Here is a 22914-nt window from a genome sequence, read left to right as displayed (position 1 = left end):
TGATTTACAGCAATATGAAGTGAAAGAAATATTAAACTGGGGCTGTGAATGTATTGTATCAAACAACACTAGGCATGTTCTGCCAGTTAAAGTGGGTCAGGAATTTTCTGCTGATGCTTTTCTTTCCTTTAAGAAATGTTAGTTTGTCAAAGGTTTTCCAAAACTCCAGTAAAATGAAACCTGGTTTCCTGCTAGTCCAGTGGATGGGTTGTGGTTCTAGGGGGTCTGTGAGAACCTGGGCACCCTTGGAAATAAGGACTCCTTGGCTCCCATATTTCCTCTTATAGTCCCAAACGCATGGGAACCAGCACCCATCTCTGCAGACAGGAGCCTGGGAACCTAGAAAACACTGGCTTCGCTGAGATTCTCAAGACTGCAGCTCCCTCCTGCAGAACTGAGCCTGAAAGCTGAATTTACTGAGTGGTGGTGCCTTGGCCATGTTTTCCAAGTTCTCTGTGTCTCACCCTCGGATTAGGTGTTTAGACATGTTAGGAATTCAGCAAGGACTGGGGCACTTGGGCTTGTTATGCAGATGATTTTAAGCTGTAGTCATTGGAGAGGTCATGTGTAATCAAAGCATAGAAGATGAAGAAGTTAAGCTAAACCAGAAGGGGCCCCTGAGCTTAGAAGACAGGGCCATGAATTCAGTTTATTTAGAAATTAAAAAAAAAATTGTGATTATTTCAAAGCCTGTTTTTTCCTCTTAGGCAAGGCATTTCAAAATTGTTCTTTTTGACATTTCACAGATACGACATTTCACAGAACAGAAAAACCTTCTTTTTAACAGCTCTACTATCAGTGACAGAGGACCATGTTTGTCTTCTCAATCAGTGCCAGAGTAGTGCTCTACCTGAGTTAAGTTGGCAGAACCGGAACCTGAGTCAGATGATTCTTCTGTGCTTTGTTATAGGATTTATTCCCCAGATGACTCAGCCATGCATTCATTACATTCTCCCTCAGGTTTTCTCTAGATAGTTCTTGACATGAACATATCAACAGCCAGCTGCAGTGAAGAGTGAGAGAAATTACAGGTTGACACATATGTCAGGAGGAGTACAGTCCTTTACCTGGAGATTTCCTCAGTTCTGCAGATACTAACTTTTGTATGCTATGTTTTAATGGTGGACGTAACCACTGCACTCCTTGTTAGAGAAAAGCATGTAACTGCTTGATTTTGATGGTGATTTTTTTTTCTTTAATAAACACCTCAGTAAACCTATTACCTCTCATAAACATATAATCTGGGGAAACTTGGGTTCATTATACTTTTTCTTAAGAACATTAATTTTTTGGCCCATACATCATCTTCTAAAAATCCATTGATGTATATGGTTATAACGCTAATTACAGATCTGACCAGGAGGAATTAGCCAGGTGTTTGCTCACCATTTTTCAAGAATGTCATTGTGTAGCCACCGCTAGAGCACCACACTGAATAGAGACTTCCATGCAGCCAACATAATAAAGGTACCTTGAACATAAAGTAAAACGATGGCATCTATAGTGATACTTGTCCACCTAATACGGAGAGAATCTCTAGCGTGGCTAAGTGGTGAAGTAATGTAGTATACGGAGTAACATGCACATTCTAAGGAATGAAAATAGTTGACGTAATGGTTTGTCAGGAAAATCTCCCTGAAGGGCTTATATGCTTCTCTGGAGCTCTGAGGAAGGCATCTGCTTGTATTGCAATATTAACTTCTGTAATCCATGACCCCAGAGTTTAACATCAGTGTCCCTCATGTCTTAGACTAATTTGACTTTTGTCAGAAATGCATGGGAATATATTGTTGTGCAAACTGTAAACAAGTTCAATAGCTTGTTTATTCTGTCAAATCAATCCAAATGTCATATTTTATTGTACTATTGCAGCCCCCATCTGTCTTTCTTACACTATTATTACACTGATGCTAGAGGGATCACTCTTGTTGGAATGGGGAGAATTAAGCCTACTGCGCTGGAGATGGAGAACTATAAATCCCTGTCCACTTCTAAAGGCTGGCTGAGCTTCTGTCAGGGACAGACTGTGGTCCCATGTACTAGAGGAAGTACAGCATGAGATACTAAATTGATTGCACATTTTGTAGCATACAATCAGTTGAGTTAATATAATGAATTGTTCTAAAGTTGTCTAAATACTGAATGGAATTAATTTAAAATTTGCTTCCAAAGCTCAGCAACTTTTCATAGCAGGTTCATATTTATGGTATTGGGAATAAAAAGGTGGACCTCTACAAAAGATGGTATAATTTACACAGTTCTTTTGACTTCAATGAAGCTTTGAAAAACTATGGAAGTTTAGAACCTGGTCCAACAAATTGCAACAGTATCTATGGTATTACCCACTTTTTCTTTATTTTCTTGATAGTTCAGATATATCTTTGTATATTAATGAGGAAGACTGGTTTTATCATGATCTTCGTCTTTCTGTGATATTATTTTGCATGTAATTAGGACAAAAAAGTGTGTAAATGCTCTCCTTACTGAGTTGGTAGCAAAGATCATACTGGAATTCATAACCATCAGTGAAGCTAAAAAGATTTTAGTATTCTCTTGTTTTTTGTGATTCATCGCACCTTTGACCTAAAATATGTAAAAGCTGTGAAATTAGGAATGGGAGGCTTTGTTTCAGAAAAATAAGCCATATCTAGTTGAACCATAAAATATCTGCATTGTTGGAAGGCTGGCATTATCAAAAGAAAAACAGATTATTTTTAAAAAAAGTCATTTTAATCACATCAGTCATGCTGCAGTATGGAATGCAAATATTCATATACTACAGATTGAGACTGCACTGAAATGTTCTGACAATCTGTTATGTTTTGAGTGATGTTTCAACCCTATCACTTGGGGTTTTTGTTTTTGTTTTTTTTATGACTATAAAAAAACACTACTCATCTCTGTCACATGCTATACAGGATAAAAAGCTTTTCAGTTTTCTTAACAAGAATCAGACGGCCAGGGTGCTGCTGGAACGCAGAGAATATGCCAGTGTCTGTTCAAAATACAGCTTAATGAGCCAGACTAAATACACCGGACAATAGAGCTGTGGGGGGAAAGGGCTTCTGATGGATCTATGGATCAGCTGCAGCTTTAACATCTAACTAGTTTCATTTTTCATCTTTACAAGTTCCATTTCCCTGTTTTGTTGGTATAAACTACATTTCAATGAGCGGACTTTCCAGCCTAGGTGACAGTGTTGTGTGCTTTGCTAAGGATATCGTGGATTATCCTAGAAATAATTTCTGTGTTTCTTTTTTCTCTCATAGTCACGACCTATTCCCTCACACCTTACTTCAGCAGTTGCAGAGAGTATCCTGGCTTCCGCCTGTGAGAGTGAAAGCAGAAATGCTGCAAAAAGGATGCGGTTGGATAGACAGCAGGTACTGTGTTGTTTGGGGGTCTACCACATCCTTATTTATAAATGCTCTGGAGTTAGACTCATTTACATAGGATGACATGCAGAAGGGTGGTGCAGTCCCTTATACATTTCTTGTTAGCAAGAACAATTAAAATACAAAATCTGTAGCTGTTTAAATGAATACACAAGTGTGCCTTTGTATATATTTACATAAGCTGTATGAGAGAGGCTAGTGTATTAATGAAGTCCAGCTGGATAAAGCTGTATGTTTATTAAGAGTTATAGCATTTGAAGGCATAGTGTGTAATCTGCATACTAGTATTATAAGAAATACAGCATACAGCATGTATAATTTAAATAAATAACAGAATTAATGAATATATATTTGAGTCAGTGTGTTTATGTGTGCACATATTCTCATTCACATTTTTGTATGGATTTGTAAATATAAGGTGAAATTGAGTAAGTTTCTGAAAATACCTATTTGCCTGAAACAGAAAAGTTATTATGATATAAACCAAATTGCTGTCAATTGACTTAGTAATGAGTTTTTAAAGTTCAAATCAACATTTATTTTTTTTTATGTGATTATTTACCTATTATATTATGTGTTAGGATTTCATTATTATTAACTTGCTGAGAACTGCATATTTTCTTTCAATTTTTTAAAATCAAATTGGTTGCTTGATTCAGGCTTTGATTATTCAGTTTTTCCAAGGATATAGTGAATGTATGACATTTTTACTGCAAAGACATTTATGCTTTATTTCTCTTGAAGATTATCACCAAGACAAATCCTAGTAATATCTCAGTTGTATCGAAATCTGCCTCTGTCATGGTAGATGAACTTTTTCATGGAATTCAGTGTTTAAAAAGTATTTTCCTTTTATACATAGTCCATTGACGACTTTCAGGTCCTGACCTAGTTGAATAAAGGATTCTTACTTTTACCCTTATAATATTGATAGATTAGGGGCTGAGAGTGGATATTGCTGTGGCTTTTTGCTGTTATAATTTTTTATATTTTCATTAATGTTGTACATGTGCCTTAAGGTTTACAAATTACATGGGACATCAAAGCACTCTAATGTTAAGTATGACTTAGTTTAGAAGTAGTAGCCATTCAGATTGTGCAGGTTTATTCTGTCATTTGTTTTCTGATTTGTCAGTAACAATTGAAAAAAAAAAAAAAAAAAAAGCTACTATGGCAATGTGCTTAGCCCAAGGAGAACTGGAAAGACTTGTACTAACGTCAGTTACTTTCATTGCGCTGGCTGGAAACTAACTTGTCCTCAGTAATCACAAAAATAATGACTTAATTCCTTGGTCCAGACAGGGTGAGGCAGAATTTTAGAGTGATTTTAACAGGAAACTCATAATATTCTCCAGAGAGCCAGAGAACAATTGAAACAAAAACATTTTAAAAGCTTAGACAGAAGCCAAAAAGAGTATTAATAGGATTTTTTATTTGCGGTGTTACTATCACTGAAGGATTCAGTAACATTTATCATTGAGGGAGGAGGAGTTTCTTCACTGTTCATTACAAAATTCAAAATCTGTAGACAGAATCGCTCCATACCGATCGCCTTAATTACAAAGGTCAAGTTAAAGTAGCAAATTTGACTATGAAAATAATGTGTTAGGTTCTGCTTCTTTCAGCTCCCTCCTTTTTGGCAGAGAGTGCTAGGAACACTGTGGAGATGGCTGCAAATAGCATCAGCCATTTCATTCAGCAAATAGTAAATTAACTGGATGATGTACCTGTGGTGTCTGCAAAAGTATTTGTGAATTCAGGAGAGATTTTCTGAATAGTTTTGTCTGGAAAAAAATTACGGGAGAGAGTGTTGGTAGCTTCATAAAACTGATAGTAAGAAATTTACCCTGCAGGTGAACGGTTAGGACAGTCACTAGAGAAGCAGAAAACCTTGGTTCTAGTCCCAGTTCTATTGAAAAGTTAATTATTTATTCCAAGTACATAACACTAACCAAGTAGATTGAAAACAAAGCACTCCAGAATATTTCCGAGTGGAGTATTTAACACACACTACTGTGCTCAGTGCTTAGGCTGAGATGGGAACTGGACCTGTGTCCTCACATCCTGGGCAAGTGCCTCAAAGGTAAAAGGACCCTATCCTTCTCCTCCTCCTATTTTTTCCCTTTTATTTACTTTGAGATTTCCTTCACTTTTCTTACACGTATCCAAAATCAAATATTTTGAATGGAATTTTTTCTTAAACAAAATGAGATCAGGAAAGTTTAGTTCAACCTGCACCCCCTTTTTTTGTTTGTTTTAACTGTTCAGCAGCTTCAAACAAATAAATAAATAAAAAGCCTTTTCCTTTGTAAACATAAATTTCCAAAATTGGGCATTACACCTATAGGGTGGATTCAGGCTTTAAGGACCGTTCAGTGGAAATTTGGCAGGAAGAAAGGGGAAATAGGGTTTGGATAATGAAAATTACCACTTCATAAATTACATCAAGAGACCTTCTAATGGAGGACAATCATTAGATAGTCCTGGAAAGCAGGTTCTTAAGAGGATCTGTAAGAGCACTCATTCAGCCCTTCCCTTCAAAGCTGAATGGAAGCAGTGAATTAAAGCTGCTTTATTCTTGCACGCAGCACAGTGAAGGTCTGCCTTTTCTTCTCCGAATGAATCAATCTGTCTCAAAGCAAGGTGTAATTTGCCTCCCTACCACCAGCTTTTCAGAATATTACCCATAAAATGTGTATATATGTTTAAGTTATAGAATATGTACATTTACAGATACAGATAGATAAGAAAGCAAATGCATGGAGGTCTTTAAAAGGAACTTCAAGGATGTGATCAATCCTATCCTTTTTCAAACTGGGGGGAATCTCAGAAGGTCCTAATCACACTTCCTTGTGCACTAACTCTCATGTTTTGCACTCGTTTTCTCTCTCTGTCTCTGTCTCTCTCTCTCCCTCATCTCTTTATATACAGCTATGCAGAAAATGTCTGTGTGTTTATGCTGAAAACTGCCTACAGGAGATGCATTGTCTCTGATTTGCAAGGTCTGTGCAGTCAATGCTACATGTACATAAAAGGTCTAATGTCCCTGCTGAATAGAGCCACCTTCAGTGGCAAATATCACTGGTGGCCAGGCTACTGTCATCTTCCTTGCCAGCTCAAATCACTCAAGGGCAGCTAATATAGCAACCAGTGCTAGAATGACAGAGTCCTTGTATTCCAAACACAACAACAAGATTTTTGCCCAGTCCCAAAACTAAGGCAAAAGTTCAGCAGCTTCTTGAGCTCCTTTTCTCATCTTGTTTTTGCTCTTTCCTCTTCTACTTCTCCATTTCTTCCCCTCTCCCTAGCAGAACATGGTCCCTTAGCAGGAAGTTCTGAGCATGTTGCACATAGGCGCCTAATGGAAGTCTGTGCTTTGGTAAAATATGAATATGACTTTCCAAACTAAATGTGGTTTGGAATGATTTTGCCTATAGTATAAATATTAGCAGTGGCTTGATGAAAGAACATTTCAATGATTTCTCAGCAGAAAGAACCAATGGCAGAAGTCAGAACAATGGTAATTTTAAAGAGCTCATTATTTCTTTTGTAAAGTTAGAGTATTGACCATGCTCATGAGTATTAGCTGTTTCTTTCACAAGTATAAAGTATGAAAGCTTGGCTTTATATACTGTTAATCCTGAGCACAGACTTGTTACTTCTTCAGAAGAAACCTCTCTAAATAATGTGGGGGGAAGACACAGGGAATACTGCATCTTATGAATTACATTCTAGAAGTATTTCTGAAAACTGCAGTGCTTAATATAGCCCTGATATAGTTAATTCTGTATAGTTAAGTCTGAAGTAGGAAGAAGCCATTATTCTACATATGTCTCAAATTCAACTCATATGATCTTTGTATTTCTTAACTCAAGGCTAAAATGTTCTTCCTGCAAAAATGCAATTTTTAAAATAAGTTAATGAAAAATGGTCTCATTGGTATCAATTATTTATTTTCAAAATTACTTATTTCAAGACAGTCATTTATTTTATAATGGGAGACTCAATGGAATCTTGTCTATAAGGAAACTAGTACCTTTCTGTAGTTTTTGAAATTGTAGCAATAAAAGCATTGTCAGTTTCTGAGACTTCCCTGTAAGTAAAATAAATGTGTTTACTATGTCATGGTAGCTTGGACTATAATGCTCTGGCTGTCTAACTGTGTTACGTGTTACTCAAGTGTTCTTTTTAACTTCAGTGCATTTTCATTATCTTGAGATCAAGCTCTGTTGGTTGGCCTGTAGCTTAAATGCGGAGAAGTTACATATTTGATACGTATTACCTGATTGAAGAGTTCTGTTGCTTCCATTTTTTTAATGCTGCCTGGTATTAAAAGGAAGAATTTATTCCATTGTACAAGTTTTATAGATTAAATTTTGAAACTGTATAGATTTATTTATGCTACTGCCAAAAGATGAAGTGACCATTGACATTGGGCTGGGTTTGGCTGACCTTTCCACAGTCCAGATCAGGAAGTGGTTATAGAGTGGTTATAGAGTTTTTGGCTTCTGCTCTCCTAATTATCTCCACTGAGTCCAGATTCTAAAAAAGAGTAACTCTAGTCTTAAATTTTGAGGACTGTTTTTTGATGACAATTGATCACAAAGGTAGAAGCAATAATCAGGTTGACCTTTTATTCCTTGCTTCAGTCAGAGCTAGAAGAGGCGTTGTCTGAATCCTTAAGTTTTGCTGTGCTTCTCAATGATTTCTTGGGATGCTCTCTTGGAATAATCTTGCAAGATCTTTATTACATCTCAAGCAATATTAAGTGTGAAGCAGTTGTGCTGAAGCGGAGGTTCTGGACTACTGTGAACAAGGAAGTCTTGAAATAAATTAATGACAGCTGAAGTACAGACCTCTTTGCCTGCTTTCATTGCATCTGGTGAACAGGATGACTTCTTTTACTGCTTTCTTCATTTTACAAACCACATTGTGTCTTGACTGGGCAAGGGAAGAATAATTAAATAAATAGAAAGTGGAAAAAGTCATCCTGTCATGATTGTCCTGGGCAGTGAGAACATAAGTTGGGATGCTGTTCTGTGGGATGGCTGCTGCAGAGTCCTTGGCCAGGCAGCTCTGCTTCTTGTCAGTCACAGAGACGGAAGCTTTGTTCTGAGAGCTTAAATGTTGTCCATTTTGGATTTTTCAGAGAAGGTAGATGTGGGGTGTTGTTTTTATAAAAACTCATCATAAAACAGCCTGGAGCAGTGTTGGGATATGATTCTCTGTGGAAAGTGCAACTGGGTTAGTATTGTTACCCTTCTGTCTGAAATCAGAAAGACCAAGGAGAATTCCAGGTATTGTTGGATGAGCTTTCTGACCTTTGAATCTTCCAAGGTCAGCAAATACTCTGAGGTGATATTAGTGAAAGAGCGGTATTTTCCCTCAGTTGTCTTCCTCATGAGAAGATCTAAGAGGAAATAGTAGTTTATATACATTGGTGTATGCATATGAGAACACCTGCCCCTTTATTTTTTCTAAGGAAGGTGACAAGGGGAAATCTTCATTTGGAAAAGCAAATAAGAATGATACTAGGAAAAAATGTCTTCATCTTTATTTGGATACAAGAACTTTATACAATAGGTGTATTATGTTTCACTGTTCTGTTGTTTAGAATTGATTCTTTTTGCATGCTATCATGTTGCAAAACTTATGATCAGGTATTTATTCTTCTAATCAAAATAAGTTTTTGTGATTAAGAAAAAAACCTAAGCACCTGGGGAGGGCAGGGGAAGGATAAACAGGGGAAAGCAGCAGAACTGAATCATAGAATATTGTCTGAAGAACCCTATGACCCTTTTTGTAGACATGTTGTATATAGTTAGCTGGATCATTTGGAAAATCAGCGTAGCTTCATTGGCAACATGTTGATTTGTAAGTTAAGAATCTGAGCCTTTGAGAATTTATTATTATATTTGTATATAGGAGAATAGTGGTCACATATGTCTGTGAAGCCAGTGGACTGGATTATCTCCTGGATTTAAGCCAATCCATGTTATTTTAGCAATTTGGCCTCTGTTTCAGTGGATAGTGTCATGGAAGGGCTACCAAAGCACGCAGAGTTTTTGGGTAGCCAAAGGAGTGGACTAAATATACTTCATCGATACTTGTGCCCAAACTAATAGGACATGTGATGTATAATTCTTATGTAGTCACATAGCAAATTATAAGTGGAGCCAAAAGAGAGTTTAAGCTCAGAGGAGAATGAAATTTATCTTACATATCTCCCAACCTAATCAAGGCATTCTCAGCCACAGCTGGTGCTTTTTAAATTATTAGGCTCTTCACAAAGTGCTTGTCAGTCAATATTTTATAGAATATACATGATAAGAAAAAGGTTTTCTGCATTCTCCTTTTTAAAATTGTGAATTTAAAGACTATCATTTCTTTTCATTCCACAAACTGGTGGAAAATAACAAGTCAGGCATCTTTGTAGCCTGACAAAGATGATGTCCTCATACCTTCACTGTACAGAGACATCAGAATAATACTTTTCATGTAAAACTCATAGTCTGTTTAGTTTGATTTAATTCAACTATTTTTTATCACTACCTGTAAGACAATAAGAGGTAATATAATAAAGCTACTAGGATATGTATATGTCTCCATGTGTGCATGGGAAACAATTTCTCATCTAGTGAACAAACCACTTATATGCAGATTTTCTGTAATTCTTCGTATGAGATCATATTTAAAGATAGCTGCAAAACAGATGTTTCTACATCTCTGTCTCTGTTTTCATTATTTCACTACCTACTAAGTATCTAGGAAAAGTTCTCTCAATGTAAATGTTAAATCTCTTTTTTAATCGTAAGATTAAAAGTATGATGTAAGATTAGGATAAACATGTATGTGATTTTTCTGAGTCCTATGGCAACTACCAGCTTCTTTAATTATAAAAGCAAAACTGAAGAAAAAAAGCCATTGATTATTTGAGCTTTTCATTTCAGGTTGATAGGAGAGATGCACTCATGCTATGAAACGGTTCTTTATGATACACACTGAATACATTTTTGAGAAAACTTCTCATCAGGATGAAAGCTGTGATTTTCTCCATGCTGTGATTTGTAGCCATGAAAATTAAGTATCAATAATCATCATGGCAGAGTGAAAGATAATATCTAGCCCTCAAGGAAGAGAAAGTTTAAAGATCCCAGGTTTACACTGAAACATAAATGAATGCTAATTTGCAAGTAGACACACTCTTCTCCCCTTTTCTAGTTTTGGAGAAAAAACAACAGCAAATCTTAAGTTTTCAGTGCTCTAGTAGGATATGAATAGGGGGTTAAGAATATCACATCATTTAGTAATTTTAACAATACTGCTTTTAGCTGTTAGAGGAGTGGGAGTAGGTGGCTATTAGGTTTCTGACAAAGCAATTATGGCCCAGACACATATGCTGGCAGCTGACCTGACGTTTGCCTCTGGATAGTTGTCATAGCAGCAACCTGAATAGAGCAGCTTGATGCAAGTGCCAGTTGCAGACTGGATACAAGTTCTGTGCTAATGCAAAACATCTGAATTTTAATAGAAGTGCACATGTACTGCCACTTGGAAATCACTGCTACTGTGCTTCCTTCCATTTACATCTAATTCCTAAATGTTCATTTTTAAAGAAATTGAGGTTTGTAAGGAGATGTTAATGGTCTGCCTCCATACAACTTATGGTGCCATTTCTGTGTGTGTAACAAGGGGGTTGACCTAAGGAAAGACTCTTCAAGGACAGTTTTATTAACAAAAGAAATGTCTGGCTGTTACAGACCAGGAACAGTTTGTGTCCCTATTAAGAAGGAAGGAAATCACTGCTGGACAAATTACAGGTAATTGTAAAACTGTTTTGGAAGAAACTAATTAAAAATCTGAATGGCAGTGAGGGCATGGGCCATTTCAGGATCACTGTATCTGTTTTTTAGCAGTGAGGGGGAAAAAAAGACGTTTAATCCTTTGTATCTGAGGACAGAAAATGTGTTTCTCAGCTCTGCCTCTAATGCATTGCTTCTAAATCTTGACACTGAGCAGCTACTTCCTGTGTTAGGCTTCAGGCAACAGGAAAGGGGGAGAGGGTTACGCGTTTGTGTCACTGCGTGTGTGCTGCTGTTCTCCTTCCTGATTAACGTGCGCTGCAGCTCCTAGAGGGAAGGAAGAAACAATTCATAGGGCTCTTAAATGCTCTCTTTACTCTGTTATTTATATTCTATTTTTTTGTATCAAGGGCAGGCTTGGACAATATTGGTTACAGAAAAAGGAGTTATGCAAAAATCTCTCCCAGTGGAGAGCTGGAGAATGCCCTTCTGAGGCAGTGCTTCTCTGAAAGCAGGCAGCGAATCAGAGTGAGCAAGAAGAAGTGGTTTTGCTTCAGGGAGACTGAACCCTTGCCACAACTATTCAGTATGCAGGAAGAGCACATCATCTATACATCTTTGTAAGGGGTGGAGGAGAAAGCAATAGGGGTTCACTTCCTCTTGGATTTCATGGAGACTAATTTACTTGAGAGGATGGGAAAGAAAAGACACTTCATCCATGCTGACCACACAAGGCTACAATGCAGAGGGATGAGGGAAGGAGCCTCTCTTTGTTGTATGTTTACATAAGAACCAAAAAAAATCAGGCTCAAAGTGATTTTCACTTCAGAATGGGAGGCTTGTCTTAGACAATAGAAAAGAACAGAGGGAAAAGGATAGTTCATTTAATAAAAAGCAGCCAAATAGAAACAAAAATCCTAAAAACCACAACAGGCGAAAGTCACTTTAACTAGCAAAGAGCTCAATGCCTCTTGCAATTCAGAAGCTTTATTAATAGTAGTTTTTTGCATTCTGACACCTCTTTGTGATTAGGTATTTAATAGGAATTGGAGTGACTTCTGAACATCAATACTTTATCCTATTTTATCAATGCTCAGAATGGGCACTAAGAAGACTATAAAGTTATTGGATACCCACATGGTAGTTTGCATCTCAGGCCTCGTTCGCTTCCATCACTTCTGCACCTAATGATTATTTTACTTCTGAGTTGGTCTATGGTTTGCTTTTGTGGTTCCAAATAATATGCTTTAACCACTGAGACACAAAATGTTATGCGGGCACTGTTTAGCTGCATGTGGATTATTGTCAAGAGATCAAATTATGTACTAGTATTGAGAGACTTAGCTCACGACCCACAATGCAATGGCCATATTGTTAAGGGGAAGAAAATAAGCAGTATGCATTGTAATTTTAAATCCTGCTGCCTTTCAAGTCAGTGGCAAAATTCCTGATTTCAGCAGTGCTGGATAGGGTTCTGTTATTAGCAGATGCAGCTGGAATGGACTACTGAGTATCAGAGGGCAACCCCCCCTGCTGCCACATTTCAGCCCAACCTACCTTAAATTTGCTACATGTTTTGGAAAGAAATGTGCAAGGCATGCGGTTGCAAAGAATTTCATGCCTTGGATTTATAGGAAGGCCTTAAGGTGAACAGCTAATTTTTCGCCTCAGCACAGAGATCATTAAATTAGAAAATGCTGTAGTTTTCTTTTTTTTCAGGCTCTTTATGCTGTGCATATATGTTGAATTTCAAGCTGCTGATTTCAGAGAACACTTTAAAGACCCAGAGCTGCAAAAAGATCTTGAATGTGAAAAAAAAATTAATGCCAGTGCAAGTTTTCCAGAATGGGAAGCTGACAAAGCTGAAGGCTTGGGAATGGAATGGCAAGTTGTTTCTTGGATAGTAACTTTAAAGCAGCTGTATCACTCTTCCTACTGTAGGTGGAGTGGGAATGAACAGGGAGCAGAACAGTTGTCTCCTTTGTGCCTTTATTAGTCATCTTCCATGACAGAGACAGAAAAGGAAAGGCCAGTGGAAATGTAGATGTAAAAGTTCAGGCCCAAAGATGGAGATTTTAGAGTCAGGGTGTCTATTCTTCCTGTTCCCATGTTGAAAGCCAGCAATGAAGATGTTTTTACTTATCCCTCCCTTTCATATGGCAAGATATTAAATGTGAAGCTTTTTCTAACCAGTCAGAAGCTTTTAAGATAGAGACCAATATGTAAAAGCTTGATTTTGTGTCTTTGCTTTCCTGTATTTAGCTAACAACTTCATTGCGTGCATCCTGCTGCCTAGAGCAAAGGGAGGGTGTAATGTTTCTGGGAATAAATCCTCTGTTCCATGCAGAACTTGGGCCAGTTTAGTGAAATCTGTGCAAACCCAGTGTGCACACTCTTGCTTTTCAAGAGAAGAGTGGCTTTTTTTGGTTTAGCTCAATGAATTAGTAGATTTAGTAGACTTGAAACAATCACAGTTTACTCATAAATTCAAAGCATCAGTTACACAAGGTATTCAGATGTATTCCTCTGTTAGAACAGTATGATTCTCCATGTAGAAAATGTATGTAGAAATGTATGCACAGACTGCTTATATTTGGTAATTCAACAACTAGCTTGATGTCCCTAAACTATATTTAGAAACGTATTTTTCCAAGAAAAAGATAATAAAATATAATAAGCTTTGAGAGCAAGAACTGAGTGCATTGCCTGGGAGCAGCACCAGCTGCAAGAGGGGAGGCACAGGGCAAGACAGCCAGGCAGGCTGTGGCCAGCAGCCCAGGCATTGTGCCAGAAGAATCCTCCCTTGAAATGAGAATATTTGGGGAACAGATTTGTTCTGCAGTGCACAAATTTCATGCTTATTACTCATGGTATTTCATATTAAGCTTCAGTTTTACTGTCTCCATTAATGAAGCAGATCAGAAAGTGCACCTTCCAAGGCCAGTCAAAGTTCACTTTTCTGTTTCTTCCAACAGCTTATGTTACTTTGGTTTGATGATTTTGGAATGAAAAGGCCGTACCCCAAAGCATCACATCTTATCTACTGATCCTTCTCTTTTAAAATACAAAACTCTCACAGTATCAAAGTTAAAGTTCTCTCAAAAATTTAAAGTAGGTCTTCTGTTCTTCAGGGGCCAAACATTTTCTTTCTACTAAATGTGTTTGGGAGAGAGAGGGAAGGTCAGTGTTTGTTAAAATCCTTTCTTTAAGATTTTTTCTCTTTTCCTTTAAACTCTAAAAGTCAGGTTATACCTGAGGCAGTGTTTAAAAACAGACATCATGCATTAAATTCTTGGAAAGAATTTTCATTTTCACAAACATGTACTTCAAGTTTTAAGGCAGATTTGGAGTAGCTACCAACCAAGTGTATCAAATACATGACAAAGCACTTTAAAAATGTTGAACCTACCGTTGAAAGCAAGAACCCATCATTAAATGCATGCAAGGAAGAACTTGTTCACTTTCTATTTAAGACAAGAAAAGTGTGTTTTTTTGTAAGACAGCTATCTATAACTCCCACTAGATTTACCTGTGGAAGAGACAACATACTATAAATATGGCAATATGCCAGAATCGCCAGTGTGCTTATTTTTAACTTTCCAAGGCAGAACACACAGACATTTTTAATTAGTTGAAACTGATGAAGTTAATTCAGCATTAACCTCAAATGCTTCATGTCTAGGCTATCATCTTCTGTTTATAAATGAAGAATAATTTCATTTAGAATCTAATATAAAATGGTTTGGTCCATTCCCCTGCCACAGAGTCCAATACATGTAATATTAAAAGAAAGTGTGGGGCACAAGAGAAATAGGAAAAAGCTCTAACGAGTCCAAATTATATCCCATAATTTTTCAATAAAGCCTTTTTGAGCAGTTGCTTCTCCATACCCTAGAGCTAGCAGGTGTATGGAAAGCTGTTTTGTGTCAGGAAGATATGCTGTTAGTGGTGGGAGTGATATCAGTTGTGATGCACTAAATGAAGAGACCTATAGTGGGAGGTTTAATTTTGGTGACCGTGATGATATTGTAGTAATAAATCTGCAAAGCTGGCACAAGCATTGCTCCGCTACTCCCACACACTTTCCCATGTTTACTCCCTAAACATTTGATTCACGAGTTTAAAAATTCTTTTGGTGCTCTGCTGCCACAGTCCTCCTGCACTGAATGGAGTGATGCTGATCTATCCTGGCTGAAAGTATTGGCCGTCATATTCACTACAAAATGGCACACTGGGGAGGTGGGAGGGAAAAGTCTCTTCGTGTAGGAGTGCTGCACTGAGATAATTTCTCAAGGACAGTACACATAAATGTGAAAAACACAGAAAAAGACTTGGTTCTTATAAAAAGCGGAGCTGCCTGAGGCATAGCAAGGCTTGTTTTGAATGAGAGGAGTACACCAGGAAGCAGGAATTTCTCTTGCTTTGCATCCTTCTGGTTCAGCAGTAAGTACTATGTCTTTGTCATCGTGCATCAGTTTCCGTAATACATTGATTCATTTGACACCATTACCTGCAGGCAAAACTTCTCGTGGGATGGGAAAGGTGACATTGTTTTCATGCAGTTTATGTTGTTTTTGTTTGGAAGAAAGGTCAGATATTCAGACTCATCTGTTTGTTCTGCTTGTCAATGAGGAAGCAGCAAAAATGATCAGTATTTGTGTTCTGCAAGCTGCTGACCACTCCAGTGAATTTGGCTTTGAAAGGATGAGAGGGGGTATACAGAAACATAAGATTTTTTCCTGGGCAGAAACCTGAATTTACAGAAGTTTTGCCTTTGTTTTCTTCAGATTTTCCGCTAATCTAATTTCAGCAGGAGCATCATAGACCTGGAAGTCTTTATCCAGAGGTTCAGTTTTAGGATCGGGCAGTCACCAAATGAGCTCTCTTAGGGCCTGGCTCAGCAAGCCTGCTCCCATGTTGTCTTTTGCCTTCAGCTGTCTTAGGCTCTGGATGTGGTACAAGGAAAGGATCCTTTCAAATTCTCTCTAATCCCATCCTCTGTGGCAGGCTGAAGGACTCAGTTATGCAGTCTCCTGGGGAAAACTGGCTTTTCTTTCCCGGAAAATGTTGGCTGAGAATGGGTAGGGAAATTCAAATCGAGAAAGGAGGTGGGGATTCTCAAGGTCAAGTACTAAAACAAGGCCCAAATCAGTAATTTATCTTAAGCCCTGAGGGAAAGGCTGGGCTGGGCTGTAGGTGGGAGTCAAAATCTGCCTTTGTTTTCTGCCTATCCTGGAGGAAAAAATTCTGTATGAGGCCTAATACATCTGCTGCATACTAAATAATAAATTTATTTATTAATGGAATAAAAAATAAATGTAATAAATCTCCTGCTGGTATGATGGAGAGGAAAAAAAATTCCACCTGCCCTTCTCCTCTTATGTTCCTTTGCAAAACAGAAAATGGCAGCTCTGGAGGCTCTTCTGTTCTTTTCATGGCACTTTTTTCTCTTTATCTGAATTTAAATGGACGTGACTTTCTTCGTGGTAAATGTCATATGTATTCTTTGAAATGCCTATGTTTATTTGAATCATTCCACAAAGAGTGTTTAAGGTTTTTGCCAGAACTCAAACACATTGGTCCACTCCCATTGCTTAAACTGGGTCCAGTTCTGCCTGTTACATGCCTGGAAATATTCATAATCATTGAAATTACACTGAGGAAGTCATTGCTCCTTATATACTGCAGTTGCACTATGCATTCTTGCACTATCCACCTGTCAAGACCACTTTCAATTGATACTGTTAGTGGTGAAACCATCAGTTAACTAAATAATTTTTTCTCAAGACAAATCCAGAGCTTGGCCATGTCGATGCTTCAGATTTCCATCTTTGATGCAACAGGAAATACTTAAATAGTTTGTGGAGAGTGGTAACTGTAACCTAAGACAAGAACAGCAGGGGCTGTATAGAAGGTTAACTTGCAGGACACTTTCCATCCTTGAGTGTGATTGCTACACTCAGTCACACTTTCTACTATTTCTTAGTCCCTGATGGAAAAAGAGCATGCTATGGGGAAAGCATGTTGAAAAATCAGCTCTCTAGAACTTTGCTGAAGAACAGCAAGTTTATCCTAAGCACCACAGATAAAGTTAAATGCTATCCTATTTAATTTGAACAGGGAGAGATGTGGTTTAGAAGAATCCAGTTTCTCTTTCTCCAGTGACTTTTCCTCACAATCACCTAAGCTTTACCAATAGCTTATCTGTTTCCATGCCCGACCACCAGCACTGGTGACCTCTGAAACCTCATCTGCTGTTCTTCTAGCACAGCAGATAATGAAGTGACTAAAACTGACAGTGCTATGAAAAATGATCCCTCTGCTTTGCTATTGCTCCAACAAAAGCGATTCTCGAACAACTCTTTGCAATAGCCGTCTGAGTACCTCTTCCAGAAAAGTTTTCTGTTCTGTAGGTGAAGTGGCAGTGATGAAAAAACAAGACTGGAACACTGCAATGTGAAAATACTAACCTTTTATTTAAGGTTAACATGCCCATTTCAGTCTACAAATAATATGTCATTCTATCAGAAATGCAGGAAATTGAGGTTTGCTTTTCTCTCTTCTACTCAATAGCAACTTTTTATTTTGATGTTCTTTTTTCATGTCAGTCCCATGCTTTAATTTTTTGTCAAACACTGACATATGTCATTTTTTGGTGCCTGGTGACAGCAGAGACATTAGCAGTTCATTTCAGTGTTAATAACCTGAATGCAGAAGGAACCTGCTACCCTTCTAATCTGAAACTGAAGCATGGTGCTTTTCTTTGCTGTATAGCCTGTATCACAAAGACACTTTGGAGATACTCGAACTTTTGGCAGCTAACTTAGCATTCTGACAGATATTATTCAAGTTGCCACATTTCTCCAGTGCCATTATAAGGAGTTTAGATGCCTAACTGGACTCTTTGTTACACCTAGGCTAGCTCCAGTATATCAGTATTTCCTCCCCATCTGAAAAATTATATTTATTATTTTTGTCTCTAAAATATGAAAACTATTTTGATATTGGACTTGACAGCAAAGACATCATTAATACCTGGACTTCTGGTAGTAACATGTTAGATACAGTTGCATCTTCATGCTAGCAGATGTATTATATGATTTTTTTCATATAATGTTATTGCTGTGCCAGAAAACTCTAAGCTGAAACTGGTGTACTCTCCATGTAATGATAGGTAAGATGATAGACTAGCAACTGAAGTGTGGGTGTTCATCCTAGCTGGAATACCCAACTTTAACTGAGCTGCAAAATGGGGCAGTATGTCTCCCAAGAACAGACTTTCTTGTGAGATTTGTCAGGATTTTCTTCTGTTCATATATTACAATTTTTTTCTGTTGTATTTGTGGTGTTTCTAGTCTCAATTTAAGTATGCAAGAGTGAAGAAAATAAAGCAGGGAGAGTGGCTGAGAAAGACAGGGATGTGAATACGGAGGGTGAGAAATAGAAAGCTGTGCAGTCCTCTAGCTGTTCCTTACCGGAGGAGAAATAGTGTGCATGCACAAAGAAGGCAATTATGGACCTCTTACTTTCACAGGTAAATCCACCTCTGAATTATCAAAACACTTTCCAATCTGAAGAATAACTGGCCTGCGTTCTGAGAGATTATTTAGACTTGACTTTGTGTTTTATTTAGACCACTTTGCTTAAATTTAATACTTCCAGGGAAAAACTCAGGAGCCTTTCCACTGGCTGTGCTAAGCAGTCACCCATAATTCTAGCACCTTATGCTCTGACAAAGATCTGGAATGCTGTTTATGAAGGACAACTAAATTTAAAGGAGAAGGACTCTGTCCAGAGACACACTTATTTTTTGAGGCTATTTAGCCTGATGATTTTCATCAACAGATTGTGGGACTTTCAGCAGACTGATAATTTTTTTTTTTTTTAAGAATCCTGTGACCAGCCTGAAAAGTAGAGAAATACTTGGCATAGATATCTGTCTTGGAAAGTTATCAGAGAATAACTTTAGCCATCAGATAAAATACCTCTCTGGTATGTTTTAAATATTTTCCTAAATAGGCTATATACATTCTAGCAATTCAATTTTCAGATTTCAGCTATAAGTTTGGTATGATCAGTTGTAACCTAAGGTAGATGTTAACTTTGGGTTAGTAATCCCTCAATATTGGGACTGAAAATTTTGGAGGATGATATTCAAGATGGTTTTGAGGTGTGAAAGCAGTATGCAGCATGGCAAACAGGTTGCATGAATTAACTGTAATGATCAGGGAACCTGTGGCAGAGGCTTGGCTTTGCTCATTGTAGATACTGAAATTATGGTGACTTCAGCTGAACATCTGGCTTTTGCTCTTCATGTTATAAGAGAAATAAGGCTTTCAGGGAAAGATAATATCTTTTATTAGATCAACCTTTGGGCTGAAAAGTTCTTCTCTTGGTCTAGGAAAAGACTAATATCTTTTTCTGCAAGCTTTCCCATGCCTCCATGCTTAGATTGTCACAGATATAAGAGCAGTCTTGTAGCTCCTACAATATTAAAAGATGTTGTCCTTTTAAAGGACTATAAGTATTCAGTACTTCAAATATGAAGGTCATCTGATGCAAAGCACTGCTGGGAAGCTTCATCTGGATTTCATACTTGGTGAATTGTGTGTGTCTGTGTATTTTGTTCAGGCCTCTGTAGTCTTGAACAGGCTGTTTTTAGTGAGCAGTAATCCCAACACAAGCCTTAACAACTGTAGAAGAAGAGAGGAGAAAGAACATGCAATGGAAACCAAAACTAAAGTCAAAACTCACATCCATCATTCTACATAAATACCATTTCCGCCATTTTTAAGCACACTGAGTCAACAGCCTTATTGCAGTGTTTAAGGAAAATTGTAAGTGCTTAAGGTGTTTAAGGAAAATTTAAGGAAAATATGCCAAAATATTTTTCGTTGTCTAGGCTCCCAGGATTTGGTCATAAAATTAAAAGCTGAGTCAAACACGAGAGAATTAATTTAATGTAACTAAAGCTAATGAAAGGTATGGTGGTTTTTTTTAGAACAATATGTATCAGTCAAGCAGTTGATAGTATCATCATTTATTAAGATTACTTGACACTTTGTATTAAAATACTAAGTATTAAAATACTTGATAATAACTTCTTGACCTTCAGCCATGAGGCATTACGTTTTCCATTCTGTATGTCTTCCATCTGCTGAACTCTTTTAGTGAAACTATCAGCCATTTCCAAGAATGGGTAGAGGTTTGTCTTTAAGGGTAGTTTGGTCCTTGAACATGTTTACCATATCTTAAAAATTTTTTTTGTGTGTTTGGTCTTGACGCTACAGTGGTGACATTTATGCCAAGGATGTGCCTCTTGATGCCCTTGCTTACACATACAAAGCCTTTTAGTAGCTAAATTCCCAGATTATTTGAATTTCAGCAGGTGTGACTAGAAAGCTGATCTCATTGCTGAGGGAAGGGGATGAGTGTTGGGACTGTGAACCATGACGGGATCAGAGATGAAAAGGGATGAAGGGAAAGTGAGATTATGAAATGGTATTGGATGAGGAAGTGAGTAGCTGAGGCTGACTGAGCAGAATGGAAATTGTGGCCAGATGAACTAAAGAATTAGTGGTGTCAGAGGGTCAAATACGACTGAGGAAAAATAATGTGGGCTGAAAACAGGAGCTGTCTTAGTTAACAGTGGAAAATGGCTTTGCTCCTTGTGGGATAGGATTTTGAGGGTTACAAGATTTAAAAGAATCTGAGGAGGAAGAGAAAATCTCAGACAGGACCATAATGGGGTGAGATGCTGATTAAATACAAATTAGGAAATGAAAGGACCTGCGCTGCTGAAGCTACTCTGGGGTCAGGGATCAAGAGACTTGCTTGGAAGGGAGAGATTAAGGTTTTCTAGGCGAGGAGACTGCAATTGGGTTGAAGGTTGGAGATGAAACTGGAGAAGCAAGGAGGATGGGATGAGGAGTCAGGGATTTGGAAGAGCCAGTATGAGCCAAGTTTGAAGAGACAGAGCACAGGGTGAACTTTATCAGGTCTTGGGAAGAGGAAATGGCAGAAATATCTGGGTCTCTAAGGACTCGCCACCTCCTGGATCCTGCAATGGAAGCCAGGAATCCTGTGGCTCATCCTTCTTTGAGCGCCCTGCTCCATGCGGATGACGGGGGCTGCTTACCCCTGACATTTACTCCTCTACAGAGGAGGCTGAGGATGGCTGGAGAGGTTCCAGCTCTGCAGATCCCCCCCTACAGATTCAGCAGGATGTCCCCTGATGGAATTTGAGTTTCCTCCTATGTGATTAAAAAAAAAAAAAAAAAGTTACACATGAGAAGTCCATTATGTTGTTGTGATTGCAGAATTCAAGCACTTTACATATTAGGTAATGCTAGCTGAAGGTTGCCTTTCTTGTCAGAATCTCACCATCTGAAAAATAGTGATAAAAGTCCTATCTAACAGGAGTATTGTGAAGCTTAATTGGACATACTTTGAAAAGAGCTACATGGTTTTATCATGTACTTCTGTTTATTTTACTTTTGATTAAAAAATCATAGAAATAAATTGGTGTGTTCCAAATAGGAAAATATGGGAAAATACATGAAACATTATCTCCTTTCTTCTAAAGCCACACTACAGGCTATTGAGGCTAAATTTTTTTGTAAAGCACATGAAAGCATGGTTTTTTTTTTTCATGTGAATGACTTTTTTTTTCCCCTCTGCTGAAAAGATGGAAGGCCATATGCGAATGTAGGGTCCTTGGCTTGCCTATCTGTTTGAAGACTAGGCTGCATTTGAGTAATTCTAACCTCAAAGTGGTATTCTAAGAGAAGTATTTATTGACAAGAACAACAAGCAAGCCACGTTTGACAGTTTAACATATTCAAAAAGAAAGTATTAAGCAACATAAGGCAAAAATATATTTTCTTTTTTTTCCTCTCTTCTAATTGAGTGGAAGAATTCACCTTGACCTAGGGGCAGTTCAAAGCTGACGTTCTCAGAGTTGTTGATTTGTCAGTCTGGTCGACAGGGCATTTCACAAAGGCAGTAATTTAAATGCATGTTGCCATCTTTGCCATTTTTGAAACATTACCATTTATACCCTTGTTGTAAAAGTTTTGTCAGGTTTTTGATCAGCCAGTGTTGTCCATGTGAGCTGGTCTGCAGAAACACTTTCTTTGGGGATTTACATGCCTATTGTTAGCACTGGAGCAACAGCCAAAGAAATAGCAAAGTTCTTAATGGGAGTGCATAGATTTCTCACACTGCTGTATATATGGGATCAAAACTCAGTGGCATAATTGACAGAGCTTTTTATTTTAGCAAGCTATTAATTTCTTCTATTATTTTGGAGATGGTGGTGTGAAAGAGATGGGGAACAGAAAGGAGCTATGGCATTGCTACAGTGGCTTCCGTGATGGAAAAACTTTCTGAAATGTCAATGCTGTGCCTCTTCTGGCATGGGGAGCAAGAGGCTGTGGTGCAGCCAGTGAGCCTCGCCCTGTATAGCACAGTCATGATGTTCTGCACTAGCATCCGTGTTGCTGTGGATGGTATTTCCTTTCAAACGAGTCTTTAGCTGCTTAGAATATCAATCAAAGCAGAGGTTTTTTTTTCAATATACAGGTTATGCAATAGTTCATGAAATATTTTCTAAGCATGTACTATCCTTGGAAGATTACTTAATCACTTCCATGATAAAACAAAAATATGCTCTTTTAAGGAAAAAAAAAAAAGTTCTCCTTCTGGTACAGACCTGG

At 37.9% G+C, this 22914-nt stretch overlaps 1 protein-coding gene across 1 annotated transcript in view; it reads left to right on the top strand.

Moving 5' to 3' along the window:
* NOL4 (nucleolar protein 4) overlaps window positions 1-22914 on the top strand; it is a 197183-nt gene that overhangs the window by 157899 nt on the left and 16370 nt on the right. The window contains exon 9 of the mRNA XM_067290429.1: window positions 3270-3383. Within this exon, the coding sequence (XP_067146530.1) occupies window positions 3270-3383 (114 nt within the window). The remainder of the gene's footprint in view (window positions 1-3269; window positions 3384-22914) is intronic.

Source organism: Apteryx mantelli, chromosome 2 (genome assembly GCF_036417845.1).
Source record: "Apteryx mantelli isolate bAptMan1 chromosome 2, bAptMan1.hap1, whole genome shotgun sequence".
NCBI lineage: Eukaryota > Metazoa > Chordata > Aves > Apterygiformes > Apterygidae > Apteryx > Apteryx mantelli.
The sequence above is the reverse complement of the archived record's forward strand: the minus strand, read 5'-3'. Positions and strand labels throughout refer to the sequence as shown.